This window comes from Furipterus horrens, unplaced genomic scaffold, assembly GCF_987537825.1.
Source record: "Furipterus horrens unplaced genomic scaffold, mFurHor1.1.pri manual_scaffold_7, whole genome shotgun sequence".
NCBI lineage: Eukaryota > Metazoa > Chordata > Mammalia > Chiroptera > Furipteridae > Furipterus > Furipterus horrens.
The window spans coordinates 143,709,597-143,723,359 of record NW_028327177.1 but is presented as its reverse complement, the minus strand read 5'-3'; the positions used below and the strand labels follow the sequence as shown (position 1 = coordinate 143,723,359).

General features: G+C 54.3%; 1 protein-coding gene across 1 annotated transcript in view; it reads left to right on the top strand.

Moving 5' to 3' along the window:
* Nucleotides 1–13,763, top strand: part of CHL1 (cell adhesion molecule L1 like) — a 104,982-nt gene that overhangs the window by 42,580 nt on the left and 48,639 nt on the right. The window contains exons 2-3 of the mRNA XM_090284882.1: nt 7,516–7,671; nt 12,311–12,416. Coding sequence (XP_090141008.1) covers nt 7,581–7,671; nt 12,311–12,416 — 197 coding nt within the window. The 5' untranslated portion in view covers nt 7,516–7,580. The remainder of the gene's footprint in view (nt 1–7,515; nt 7,672–12,310; nt 12,417–13,763) is intronic.

Sequence of the window (13,763 nt, the reverse complement as noted above, 5' to 3'; positions counted from 1 at the left end):
GGGGCTAATCTTCCAGGCCGTGGGGCGACGTGGGCTTACATTTAAATGCCCCGTTTGGCTCCCGCTCACACGTGCTTCTGTATTCTGTTTTACTCATGGGAAGTGAGAGTCAGCCTTTAAAGTCATTCAGTAAATCCTTTTAAAGCGATTCTCTTCTACGTAATTATTCTGAGACTTCGCCCCTGGCTCCAGGGTGGAAGATAATAACACAGCCGCGCGATGGCTGGGCTGGAGTCTCCACGCCCCAGGAGGTAAACTTGGGGGGGCGGGGGGGATCTGATATTCTTGCCTAAATGAAGGGCCGTGGCCTCCTAATGAATTTTATCTCCCTGACTTACGGGCTTTATCGTAAGAGCCAGTGAATGTTTATTGATTGTTTATTTGGATCTAAATACATGGATACAGCACAGCGCTTTAGGTTAATTTATAACATAAATACTGCTTTCTTTTCAATATTAAAAAATCTCTACGCAGCTACGGAGGTTTAGAGATGCTGAGCTAGAAACAATTACAGAACTCATTCTTAGCTGGAAAAGAAATGGCTTGAATGCTAAACTAGCAGGACCTTTCCCCATTTTCTCAAAAAAAGAAGGAAACAGAACAAAACAATGCCTGTGGGATGTGTCCTCAGCAATCCCAGGTCAGGCAGGACGCAGCCCGATGTTTGGTGCGGCCCCCACCCCGCCTCCTCTGCTCCCCAGCCGCAGCTGATCCCCGCGCTGTTCTCCTCGGGCCCCAGTCAGAGACCCTACGAGGTTCTGAGCCGTGGGGGTGTGCGCTCTGTGCTGGGAGCGGTGGCGGTGGCCTTCGGTTGACGCTAGAATCGGGAGGTGGCGTGGAGTCTTGTGACTCAACTGGCGAAAGAAGTTAATTGGAGCCCGTATTGCTCATGTGACATCACTTACCGCGTGTGCTTGGGAGGCAAGCTGACTGGGATTACATCGTGTCCCGCGGCCTAAACACAGCGCCCGCGAATCGTGCCGAGATTCCTCTTAACGTAGCCAGGATCCAAGAGAACAGCCTTTCTTTGTTTTCAAGGTTTGCTAGTATTACTAGAGTTCACAAGGTCCTCCTTTTTAAGATAATTCTTGTTTTTCCTGAATATTGTATTCTTGTATAAGCTATTCCATCAGTAACATCACACCACGAGGGAAGCCACTATAATCAGCATAATTAATGACTTGGGTTCACTGCATCCCAGGATGCGACGCCCTCAGGAGGGAGGCAGAACAGAGTTCAGCTTCCGAACTGCTCACGACGAGAACGCGTGGCCTGTTCTGGCCCCTCTGGTCCCTCAGAAAAAGGGTGACGGGCACTCTGAGCCCCACCCTGCAAGGGAAAACCCCGCGCTCTGCCTGGGTGTGCATCTGGGTGGGAGGCGTCATACTGTCAATCACACACAGTGGGGCCACGGTTCTGCGCTCCCCGTACCGTGTGCTGCCTGCCAGGTGGCAGGGGGTCCTTCTAGTAGCCCTGGGGACCGGCTGGGCTGTCCCCCACCAGCACAGGCTTGTGGGACCGGTGGCGTTGTGAGCAGGTCAGTGCAGGCACCTGCCAACTGGGAGTCTCTCTCGCTGGGTTAAGTTTAGGAACTGGAGCCATAGATCTTCCTGGGGAGGAGGGGGAGGGTCACAGCCACAGCACCCAACGCGCCATCTCCTTATTCTTCGTGGAGCGAGGCGTGTGGGTCCGCCCTCGGGAGCGCTGTGGTTTCTCTGGCAGGGCCCTGCCGAGGGGCGACCATGCGCCTGCCCCAGTGTCGGCCTGAGCCCACGCCTGGGACAGGTGGCTGGGAACTTAGAGAGATGCGCCGAGGCAGCAGACAGGCCCACCAGGCCGGGGCCGTGCTCGTGGGAACATGCAGACTTGGGTCCGAGCCGGGGGGTTGAGCTGGCGTGCGTACGGTTTTCTGGGTCGGCTGGCACATACGGGCAGATCGTCTTATCACGGAAGCACTTGTGAAGTCAGGCGGCAGGACGTGTGGGAGCACAGACGGCACTGCAGGGACAGAAGTGCGGGAACCTCGTGCCAGGGCGCGGGGACCGTGGGGCGGGGCAGGGGCCGGGCGGAGGGACGAGAACAGAGGCCCGGCTCAGGATGGGGAGGTGGGCGAGGGAGACAGCGGCCAGGGGAGCGAGGCAGGCGCGGCAGGGCTACGAGGACGGGGACGAGAGCGGGTCGGAAAGCGAGAAACTGAAGGGGTGTCCTCACCACCGTCCCCATTGTCCCCATCGTGCATTCGCCCTTCGTGGCTAAGGTGGCATTTTGGCATCATCAGGAAGCATCCGGGGGGTTGAGAACTTCAGTAAAATTGATTTTGGACTTATCAGTGCGGTGCACTCATTAAAAAACATGATTAATATAGAAAAGTGGAAAACAGATGAAAACCGTCCAACACTTAGGCCTCTTTTAAAATCGGTTCTTTATTTTTTTTTTTAAATATAATGAATATTTATAATAAAATACTGTCTATGTAACTCCAAATTTCTTGCTCGTGGTTGGTTTTCATCCAAGGCTCCCAGGCCCCGTGGGTGCTCCTTCCACACCGTGCGTGCGCGGTCGGTCTGCTGCTGGGAAACAGAGGAGAGCTTTGCACTTGCCGGGAAGCTGCGTTTCCTGTTTAGAAATTTCTTTCTTGGGACTGAACCAAGTGGAAATGTATGAGTGATGAATGAAGAGAGGACAGAGGGAAGGTGTTTAACGCGGGGCGGGGGCTTGTGCAGGAGGAAGTGGGGTCTCAAAGGGCGGCTTTGATCCAGGTGCCTGCCTCGTCCCGCGGCTTCTGTGTGACCGTCGGCGGGCTAGGTCCTGGGACGTGGGCTGGGAAAGGAAAGGCCTTGTGCCTCCTTTCATCCGCGCGCTGCCTTCCGGAGGCAGACCTCTGGGTCCCGCCGTCCAGACCCTCCTACAGTTTCCCTCTTCCACGCTCCGCGGCTCTCACATCTCAGAAGGTGTGCTGTTCAATTATTTTGGAGGAGACTCTCATCCGTGGAAGTTCTGACTCCAATCAGAAGAGAGGGCGCCTTCTGGGCTGAGATTCTGAGCGACAGGATTCAACGTGAGACCCTGTCCTTGCAGATAATCTCTTTCTCTGAGGAAAATATTCTCACTGTGCTTCAGCGAATTATTCTAGGAGGTAACAGTCAAGAGCTGATGAAGTCAGTGGGAGACTGTCTGTCATTGTTCCGTACGTTTCTGACTTAGTTTGATGGGCTTTGTTCTAGTTTCCTTATAGCTGCTAGTAGGTACGTGTCGTTAAATCGTGAAGACTCTTGTATCCCAACTGTTGTCTGTGTGGGAGCTGAACACGGTTGTTCTAGGAAGACGCGCATCGGTTTTAACTCAGCCTCTGGCTGCGTGCCGCGGGCATCCTGTGCTTCGGTTTTGTTCCATATGAAACACACCTCATTGTAATGATACTGGGCCGTCCGCATCGTGCGGGAGTGGGGACCCGCTGGGCTCTTCGCGTGCAGAAGCAAGCAGGACGCGTGGGACCTGCCGAGAGGGCGTGGACGTCTGCGAGCTGCCGTGGTGGGCCACTCCCAGGGTGCGGCTGTGTTTGCTGACGGTGGCTCCTTAGCAGCTTCTCCCATGTCCACGTGTGGAATTTGATACAAATCACACACGCGCTCACACACACATTTCCTGAGTCCAGTAAGTGTGTGGAAACCTCAGCAAAGCAAAATAAAGTTCTTAGCCTGGCTCTGCTGAAGGGCACGGAAACTTCGGGGGTGCTCACAGCAGATCCCCCATGTGCGGGCCACACCGCCTCCCCTAGAGCAGGGGCCCGGGGCCCGGCGTGGCGCACAGTGGGGCCGGGGCAGGGTGGGGCAGGGCGACCGTTCATTCGGGGTCCACGCTGTGGTCCCTGCCCAGGAAAGGTCACTCACACTCCCCGGGCGCTGTGACCCCCAGCCTGCCCCCACACCACGCACTCGCCAGCTGGGGAGAGACGTCCCCTGCCGTCAGGTCCTCTCCCCCGGAGCTGGGGGACCTCTGGGAGCGAAGCCAGGGTGTCCACGTGGCGACAGACGCTCCGTGACAGGCCTGAGACACGGTTCCGCAGGTTTGCACTTCGGCGAGCATTCCCTGAGCCGGGCCCCTGTGTTGTGTGTATCCCAGCTCCTCTGTGTTATTCCTCAGTTAACAGAACTTCCCCCGCTGCCCCTGACCAGTATGTGAGGTGCTGGTGAGCAGTGGTCTGAGCAGGACGTACGTGCCAGGAGGTAAGACCATTCCCTCCGTCCCTGCCCTGAGGGATCCTGATGTTTGCTGGATTCTTTCTCTTCCTCCGCTATGAAAGACTTTGAATTAAATGTCACAGAGCGTCTACTTAGTAAGAATCCGGATGTACGAGTAAATAACGGGGAGAACCACACACATCAGTTATGCATGGGCAGTGAACTCCTGGTGGTGCCCAGCCACGGTCTTTGCTATTTAATTAAATCAGTGGTGTTATTAATGACATTAGTTTAACCAACATAAGTATCAGTTAAAGCTGACATTTTCCCAATAAAATCCATTAGCTCGTAGGAAGGCCTGCGTTCTGGGCCCTTCCGCGGGGAGAGCGGCAGACGCCCTGAGCCCGCCTTTGGTCACCCATGACACCACGCGGTTCACAGGGATGTGGCCATCGTGTGCAACGTCCCCTTTGTTTTTGGAGCTAGAAGCCATTACCGCTTACTCAGGATCCCTGTGTTTATGACATTTGTAAATTGATTTATGGTCTCAGCCAAGCAGCAGGCTGAACAAAAGCCTTTCCGTTTTCTTTGTGCTCATCCTTCCCCGGTTCCAAGGCGTCGCGGGGCCGCGAGCTCACTTCTGGGCGTGGAGGCGTGCGGGGCGCTTTCCTGTGGCCTGATTGCAGAACGGGGTTTTGTGGAGGGCCAGGCCCGTGGAAATGGGGCGCGCCGCCCCCATCAGGACAGTCCAGGGCCTTGGAGAAGCGGTCACTTTTGCAGCTTGGGGACTCCAGCCCTTGCTGTGTGCACAGAAAATGACCTTTAAATGACGCGAGGTTAGAGCACAGCCCCCGACTGTTACAGAAACGCACTCAGTTATTTTTAGAACGGCCACCGCGCATCCGTTCCTTCGACTGTAGTGACCATTGCTGATCTGGCTCAAGCTTCCCACGTGGAGCGACGCGGCTTTATGTGCGGCCGAGGAGTTGATGCCGAGGCCAGGACACAGTGTGGCCGGGGCGGCAGCGCGGGGGCTCGGGCCGGGGTCTGCAGCCCACGGCCCCCATTAGACCCGCCCGGCGCGCCGTCCTGACGTGCTCTGTGGGCAGCGGCTGCCGGGGACGTGGTGTGGACAACTGCAGGAGAGAAGGCCAGCTGCGGAACGAGCCATGCCTCGTATTCCGGAAGCTGAGAGAGTCGTCGGAGTGTGTTTTGTCTCATAATTTGCATCTTATTTTAAGCCGGGGGCTCCATGTTCCGTCCTTTTCATGGGGGGAGAGGGGTCTTGATCAAGACCCTGTGGTGAAAACCATTGAAATGACAGAAGTCAGACTCACTACAGAGTGATTAGCGCCCACGCACTACCTTACCGTGGCAGGTAGAGGCCGTGGAGGCCCCTGGCCTGAATCCGGACGTGGATCCGGACTGAGCCTGCCCTCCCCGACGCGGCTGTTCTGTGGTTGTTCTGCATTTCAGGGAAAGGTGATGTATTAATCTGGAAGCAGGGTCTCCTAATAGCGTCGTGGTTTGGAAGGCCCTTCTCACAAATAGAAGACAACTCATTAAATAAGTACAGGAGGTGCCCGTAAAGAAATGAGCACTGAATATTAATGGGACGGAATACTAAATAATAGATGGCAGGTACCGAGTGATGTATAACTATAAACAGAAAATTCAAATTACTGTTCTCAGCGTGTTTCCGAAGAGAGAGGAAACAGAAAATTCAAAGGGGAAGGCATTCCTCATATTTTCTTCAGACCTTTTATCTCAGAAATAGCGAAATGGTTGAGCACCCCTGCCCCCCACATTTTACAAACACAACTCAGTTTTGGCAGTTAGTCAATGTTCTGCTTTTCATAATTAAAGCAGTTTTTAAAGTTTATTTGAGAGAGAGAGAGAGAGAGAGAGAGAGAGAGAGATGTCTATGTGCTGTTCCACTTATTTACTGATGCATCGTTGGTTTCTTGTCTGTGCCCAGGTTGGGGACGGGACCCACAGCCCTGGGGTATCAGGGTGACAATCTACCAACCGAGCTGCCAGGCCAGGGCACGAAGCAATTTTTAACGCCTTTTATTTTGTCAGTTGGAATAAGTCATTATACCAGGAAAGTGGCTGTCAGATCACAGGATGCCACATTTGAAAGGCTTTTCTATTACGAATGTGACCTCTTCGCCGTTGTAAGAAATGTTCTGAACCACAGAGGGTCATTTATTTTCACTTTCCATTTTATAGAACGATCACGTTGAGACCAGACCAAATAGAGTTAATGCTGCTCTTCCAGTTCAAGAACAAAGCTCCGCTTTCTGGCGCGGGTGGGGTGGGCAGCAGTTTCCAGCACAGTCAGTGTAACTTTCCAGACCTTCAAACTGTAAAGCAAGATGGCAAACCGCAGCCCCGGGCCCCCTTTACGTCTGACCTGCTGTCTCCATACATGGTCAGCACCGCCCGCCGTCTCTTCACGCGCCCCTGGAGGTGAAGCGCAAAGTGCCCGGACACCTGGGATGGAATATACATTTAATGGCTTGTCTGACTCTGTACTTCTTAATTTTTTCACCAGTTCTAAGCGCACAGCTAGAGTAATTGATTTTTTACGGGCCGAGAAAATTATGTAGCTGAAAACCTAATTATCGCATTTTGGAGCAGATTTATTTTAAAGACCGCATTATAAATAATGTTTAGACGCCTGTTATCACCGTGTTTCAGAAGAAGTGGCGCCGTGAGGGAAAGACAAGGAAGGCTGGCGTTTAAATCTTCCTCCTGCGTCTCTGCACTCGGGGCCCACAGACCCCAGGCGCCGCGGAAGCTGCCCACGCTGTTCTCCCGGAACGAAAGCCAGACCTGCGCGTTTCAGTGAAAACAGCTGCTCCTTACGCTCTGGTCCTCCGTTTGCTGCTCGCCGTCTCTCCCTGTTCACCCTCCATTAGTGTGATAACTGGGTACGGGAAGTTACTTTGCCAGAAAAGGGAAGATTGAATACGTCATGCTTAACAAATGAGTCCAGTCAGGTAGATGCCTGGTAGGAAGAAGCGGTGGAGAAAGAGCCACCGTGTCCCTGAAAGGGAGCAGAGGAGGCTCTCTCGTCCCGCCGGCCCTTGGGGTGGGCGAGGCGCCTGCCACGGAAATTCCTCTGGCTGGGAATGCCGGGCCCTGGAAGGGTCCCTGCTTTCCTGCGGAGCGTTACCAGCTGTCCTTGTTGAACGCAAGGAGAGAAAACTCAGTGTATCTTTGCGGGGTTCTTACGGCACAGAAACAGATTTAACGTCTGTCCTGTGGACATTGTAAGGCATGTGAGCTCTGAGTCTATGTTATTCTGTTTTTTCCTCCGAATTGGCAGGTCACGCCCGGCCAGAAGAGGCGTTAAGATTTCCGTCCCTCCGGGTGTGCCCGTCCTGAAGAGCGATGGATAGGCCACCACGTGTCAGAGGACCGGTCTTCTCTCTGATCTGCTTCCTGCTAGCGTCCGCCACCGCCTTGGAAATACCCCTTTCAGGTGAGGCGACAGCGTTCCGTGCCGGCTCTTCGGAACTTCACACGTGGGTTTTGACTTTTAAGTAGGACAGTTGTCTGCATCCTCCCCAGCGCTCTGTCGTCAGAGTTTCCTCTGCCTTTTCAGAGCCGGTGGCTGCGATTTGGCCGCTTGGTCTCTTCTTTGCAGCCCTGGCTGCTGCCTCCCACGAGGACGTGGGCCCCACGGACGTGAGCCGTGGGCTAGGGGGCGCTTGGCCGTGTGAGAGTCTCTGAAATGTGACCCGTGGTGTTCCTTTTACATCCTCGGGTTTGTTGATTTTAGGGACAATTACAGCTTAGAAATCCCTGGGACCCAACCGATCACGGCAGAGAAGAAACTGAATAAACTTCGTGTTCTTTCCCACGATGGTTATATCTTTACGAATGGAAGATGAGTTGGGACGATATTGAATAGCTGTTTCCCGAGGGTGCACATCAACACACGTGGTGGCGTCAGCTGCAAATCTAAGCGTCCGTGGGGCGAGTTCACACCAAGGGGTCAGGCAGTGGTTTTATGGAAGCACACACGTCTCAGCACATGTGGGGGAAAATGAGTGCAGATTTGTGAAAATCGTTAATCAGTTTAAATAAGTTAATCAAATTAAAAGTTCAAAACCTCATGTTGTGCAAACACAAGGTATGTCATCACGTATTAGGGTGCAGCGTATGAGCTTGGGAAATCTCCCCTGTGTTATGAGCACACGGGACTTCAAGGACCCTTGAGAGGCTATTTAGCTACTTCATCCTCACGGTTCCAGTGTTACAGGTACCGGTGTTCTGCGTGTCCTTCTGAGACGTGGAAAGCTGGAGGCATTGGCCCTGTGTGAGTCTCAGCACTGGGCACGGCCTTCGAGGTCACCTACATTCTAGAGGGCTCGTCTTGACCTCAGAAAGTCGAACACCGGCTGCAAGTGCTCACGCTGAGCTGAACGTGTCCTGAAAACGCAGTCCCGTTACGCTGGGCCCCTGCGTAACGCAGCGCGCTTAGACCCCTTCGTGGGGCCTCCTGGAGCGGCGTGCCGCGGAGGCCCCCATCACAGGCTGTGGGCAGCCTGCCCCTGTCGCCGCCCCCAGGAAGAGTCCCCTCTCCGCTCTCCTTGACAGGTGGCCAGGTCTCCATTTTCATGTTCCCGCTTCTTCAGGAACCCACCGATGTCCAGGTTCAAGGTTCTCAGTGAGACAGGCTGAACTCTGCCAGCTCACATCCCGGCTAGGCTGGCCGAGCTGTAGGAATCCTGGGAAGAGCGTGGAATGGTTGACCTTTGGTAGGGCCTTTTGGTTTACGCCGGCAACACCTGGTTAAGCACAAGGCCCCTGGCGGTGTTGGAGGGAAAGGGATGAACGATGGCCCCTTTCCCCAGTGCGGTTCCTGGCCCACAGGCCGGGCCGCGCTCCCTGGGAACACCCGCGTCCTCCCCATCATGGCGCATTAGGCTCACAGGCGGCGGCGGGCGTGACCTTCCCTCCTCATCCCCGGCGCTCACTTCCGTTCTGGTTGCCTCAGCTCCCGGTGCATTTCCAGGCTGGCCGTCCTTAGACAGCAATGGTTATGAAATATTAATGCCATGTTTTCGGAACGAGTGACTATTATCCATTTATGTCAGTGCTCTAGAGCACTCACTCGCCAACGGAATGGAGGCAGGTACACGGTTTGAGTGTCAACATGTCTGGCGTCTCTGTAATTGGCCTAATTATGGAGAAAGGATTTATAATGAAGAATTTCTATTCTTACAACGCCCACAGGTGACCAGCGCCACTCCCTGAATGATCCGCTGTTGCCGAGACTTCTCGACCTTGGCGAATTTAGGAGAATAATGCTCTAATAAACAAGTTGTTCACAAGTCGTTAGCTGGCATCTCAGGGACTATTGCTATTGTTCACTGTCCCTCACCTTTTATAAACGCAATAAAATTTAAATGTCTGGATTTGCAATGAGCTCAGGACCGGCTCCACTTAGAAACGGTGGTAACCAGAAACGAGGGAAATGTTGGTGAAGACACAGATGTTGGCTGCAGGCTCCTAGCATATTTATTAGTGCCCACTGGATAAAACCTGAACGTGGGCTGATGCCCCTAAGGTCGTCAAACTCAATTACCAGGTTCCTTAGGCAAAAGTAGAGAAAAGGGAATTTTGACGTTGGGAGTCGCATGAGTTACTGTTTGAGGCTGACCGTCAGTCACGCGTGGCCCATGACCCTCTCCGGGGGTCAGAGGGCAGGCGGCCGTCCCCGAGACCAAGCCCTGCAGAGTAACACTTGGTGCCATCGCGGCTTTTGGCTCTGTGAACCCTCGCCCTGCGTGACAAAGGCCATCGGGGTAGGGTGACGTTGCCCCGGCACAAATCTAGTGTTGGCACTCCACTGGGCCGGCACACGGGTGTTCTTCACGGCCATAGAGTCTCAATAAAACAAATAGGTTTGCTTACGATTCTCCTTGTTGAAGCCGTGAAACATTATCGCTTTTATCAAACGTCCGTCCTCGGATACATTCTCCTCAGCGCGCCGTGGGCTGCCCCAGGAGGCACGCACAGTGATTGTGCCCCGTGACGAGGCGGCCCATCCCTCTGTTCCTCTGCTGGCCACTGCGTGAGTGCTGGCTTTACCCCCAAGGGCCGCAGACAGGGTGGGATAGCGCTGACAGGGCCCAAGGCAGGTGTCACTCAGCATGACCCTCGTGAGCCTGCCACGCAAAGGTCACAGACAGCTGGCAGTCTCTGCTGTCACCGATAAGATTTGAGCGTGTGAGCAGAAATCGGGACGGCAGCAAACCTGCATTCTGCACTCAGAGCCTCTCCGCTTGCCCAGAGTGAGGACCTTCCTGGTGAGATTAGCGGGGATGTTCACCAGTGTGCGTTCCGGAGATCCTGGAATGAAATACAGCAGGACAGGGCCATCTGCCTGACTCAGGGAGCCCGCGCTTTTTCCAGGTGATTTCTGGGTGGTATGACAGAAGCGTGACTGATGACAAAGAACCCCTGGGCGGGCCCTTTCACGCAGCAGCGTATGAGACGTGTCCTGCCGGGGTCCCAGACCCCACTCGGCGACGGATGGTCGAGAAGCCACCCCCGCTGAGTGTGGTGCCCTCGCCCCCCATCAGGCAGGACCGGGGGCCCTCCCAGCCCCTCTGCGGTGCACATCTGTGCGAGGCGGGCTTTCTCCATATCTTTAAGCACAACAGCTCTTGAGCAGATGTACCGACGTGCACGAGAATCCACGTCTATCGTGATGCGGATTTGCACCGAGTAAAGGGTGCCCCTGTCCTCGTTATGTTTAGTGCTTCTGATAAAGCTGTTATTTGTTTAACACGCAAAAGGATGGTTTTCATTTCCACTGTGGTAGGGATTGTCGGACAGGACCCCTGTGAACAAAGGCGCGTCGGACTCTCTTAGAATTTCAGGAGTGCCAGGTGACCCTAAGACCAAAAGACTAGGACATCTCATCCAGCCCAAGTGCCCGAGTTTACAAATGAGGGAAATGGGTGGGTGGGGGTCGGGTGAGATGTGCAGGGTTCGGGGTCCTCCTTGTGACCCCACTCCACCCGACGGCGCCCCCACATCAGCCTCACTGACCCTCTGCAAATCTCGCTTCTCAGAAAATATTTGCGGGAGGCAGGTTCCCGCCGCTCCGCTACCAGCCCTGTGAGTCTAGGCCCCTGTCCCTGCCCCAGCCGGCGGGGGGTGTCCGTGGGCGTGGGAATGAGTGAGAGCCCATGACAGCTCTTCTCCCGTGTCCGGAGCCGCGTCCTCCTGCAGAACTCAGCCCGGCCTCGGCCTTCAGTGTCAGGACACTACACGCACTAGTGGCGGCTGTTACGTCCTACGGAGGGTGGGGGACAGCGGCCCTGGAGCCCCACGGTGAGGTGGGAAAAGACAGGAAAATGGGTCCCTGGGACATGACAAATGATAAGCAAGCTCGGGGAAAACCGCTCATTAACGAAAGCGATGGAACTAAAGATAAAGAGGATGGGAGGTTATACTTTCCTTTGCAATAACTGGTCGGACATGTTATTATTTCACATGCTGGTGCCGGCGGGGGGCCCGGATGTGGCAGACCCTGCCCTGGGCGCCACGGGGCGTCTCTGCCTGGAAACTCACCACGAGCTGCCCACTCGATGCGGGAAAGTTTACGAGGCTGTCCACCGAGGTATACGGTACATGGAAAAAGAAGAATAAAACTAAATCCAATGTCCAACAATAGGAAAAGTATGAACTGAGTTATCACATGTCAACGCAAAGGCAGTACGTTAAATATAATGTCGGAGAAAACTGTAAAGGTAAAGGAAGCCAGACCTGCCCAAACGGCAGACCTTACGATCCCGGCGATTTCAGAACAGGCGTTGTCACGACACGGCAGCTTTCCTCCTGCTCTGAAAAGCCGTCCGTTGTCCTGGGTTTAGATCAGCGGGCGTCTACGGCGACAGGGAACAATGGCCCTGGGTCGTCTTCCTGCGAACTAAATACATCGTGCGAAGAGGAGGTCAGGTCTGTCCTGTAATTTTCCGTTCTTCAGAGTCCTTTCACTTAGCCATGTGGGAATCCCGTTCAAAGCCTCTCTGCGACGGCTACGTCAGCCTCCCTGAGTTTCTGAAGACTGTTTTTCAATGCTTTTTCTTTTTCCTATTTAGTTCAACAGGTTCCAACCATCACAAAACAGTCCCATGCACTGGTCGCCTTTCCCTTCGATGAGTATTTTCAGATCGAATGTGAAGCCAAAGGAAACCCAGAGCCCACGTGAGTGTCCCTGTGACCTGCCCGGCCGCTCAGACGCGTCCAATTCTTCCTCCTTTCTCCTCCGACCGCAGTGCTCCCGTCGGGCTAGATCCTGCGTCTGAGTGCAGGGAGGCGTGGCAGCCACGTCCGTTATAAACGCACAGTGTGGTTGGTGTTCAGACGGGCGTCTGCCAGTGGAAACTGTTTTTCCTGTAAAACACATCATCTTACGTTAAATACTCAGCAGAGGCTCCTTGCCTTATGAGTAAGCAAGGTCACCAGAAATCAGAACATAATGTTCTGCTTTGTGAAAGGCAGCATTTATTAGCACATGTATGAACGGTGCTCTATACACGTTAATTGCTACGTGTCTTTAAATAGGACACCTGTATTACTCAGTGAATAGGTTGTTGTTGATGTTTTTTAAGCTGCCATGGAAACACTTAGTCACCCGGATGGCAGGATACTGTCTGTGGGCACATGACTGCCTAGTGTTTCCTATGAAGTAACCACTTGTCACGTAGGTCATGTGATCACTGGGGAAGTTACTTCCCAGGGCGGTCCGTGTCGGGGGAGGAAGGAGCGGACGGCGTGTGTGTTGGGAGTGAGGAGGGAGGGGTTGTGAAGAGAACCCCCCATGTCCAAGTTCTCAGTGGTTCCAAACGGGCAGCAAAGCGAACAGATTTATTGATCTGCTTGACTGTCTTACCTCCGTTACAAAGACACGTGTTCAGTAAAAGCTCATTATTCGTTTGTTTTTTAATCTAATCTTTACTGTATTTTTTTACACGACCTCTTACTCCCCTTATACCGTGACCACCAAATCAGGCTGTGACTAAGGGGGCGGCCTATCACCGTGTGGCTCCTGAGCGGGGGAGGAGTGGAGAGAGGGACGGGGCTCAAATAGCAGCGTGTGACGGAGACACTGTCTTCATCGGCACGGGGATAACTAGGAGACTCCTTTAGCGAAACTGCATGTTCGTGTGGCCTCAGCCGTGGGACACTCATGGCTGTCTCCACAGTGTCAGTCATCGGAAACCATTTTAACCTCAAAGGCCAGGACGAAGCCTAACTTAACGTTCACCCCCCGGCTGCAGCGGCTTTCTGTCTGTTTTAGTCCGTCCCGGCCGCTAGAACACAGGACAGACTGGGCGGGTGTACCAGCAGGTACTAACCTGTCGCAGTCCCCGAGGGAGTGGAGTCCCAGGTCCAGGCGCCTGCAGGCCTGAGGTCTGCGGAGACCGCCCGCTGCTGCTCCATCGACAGCGTCCTCAGAGGGGCCCCCTCGCCCCATAACCTCACAGGGCAGGGGAGGGGAGAGCAGGAACGCTGCCTTTCACAGGGACCCTGTCCCCTTCGTGGGGACCC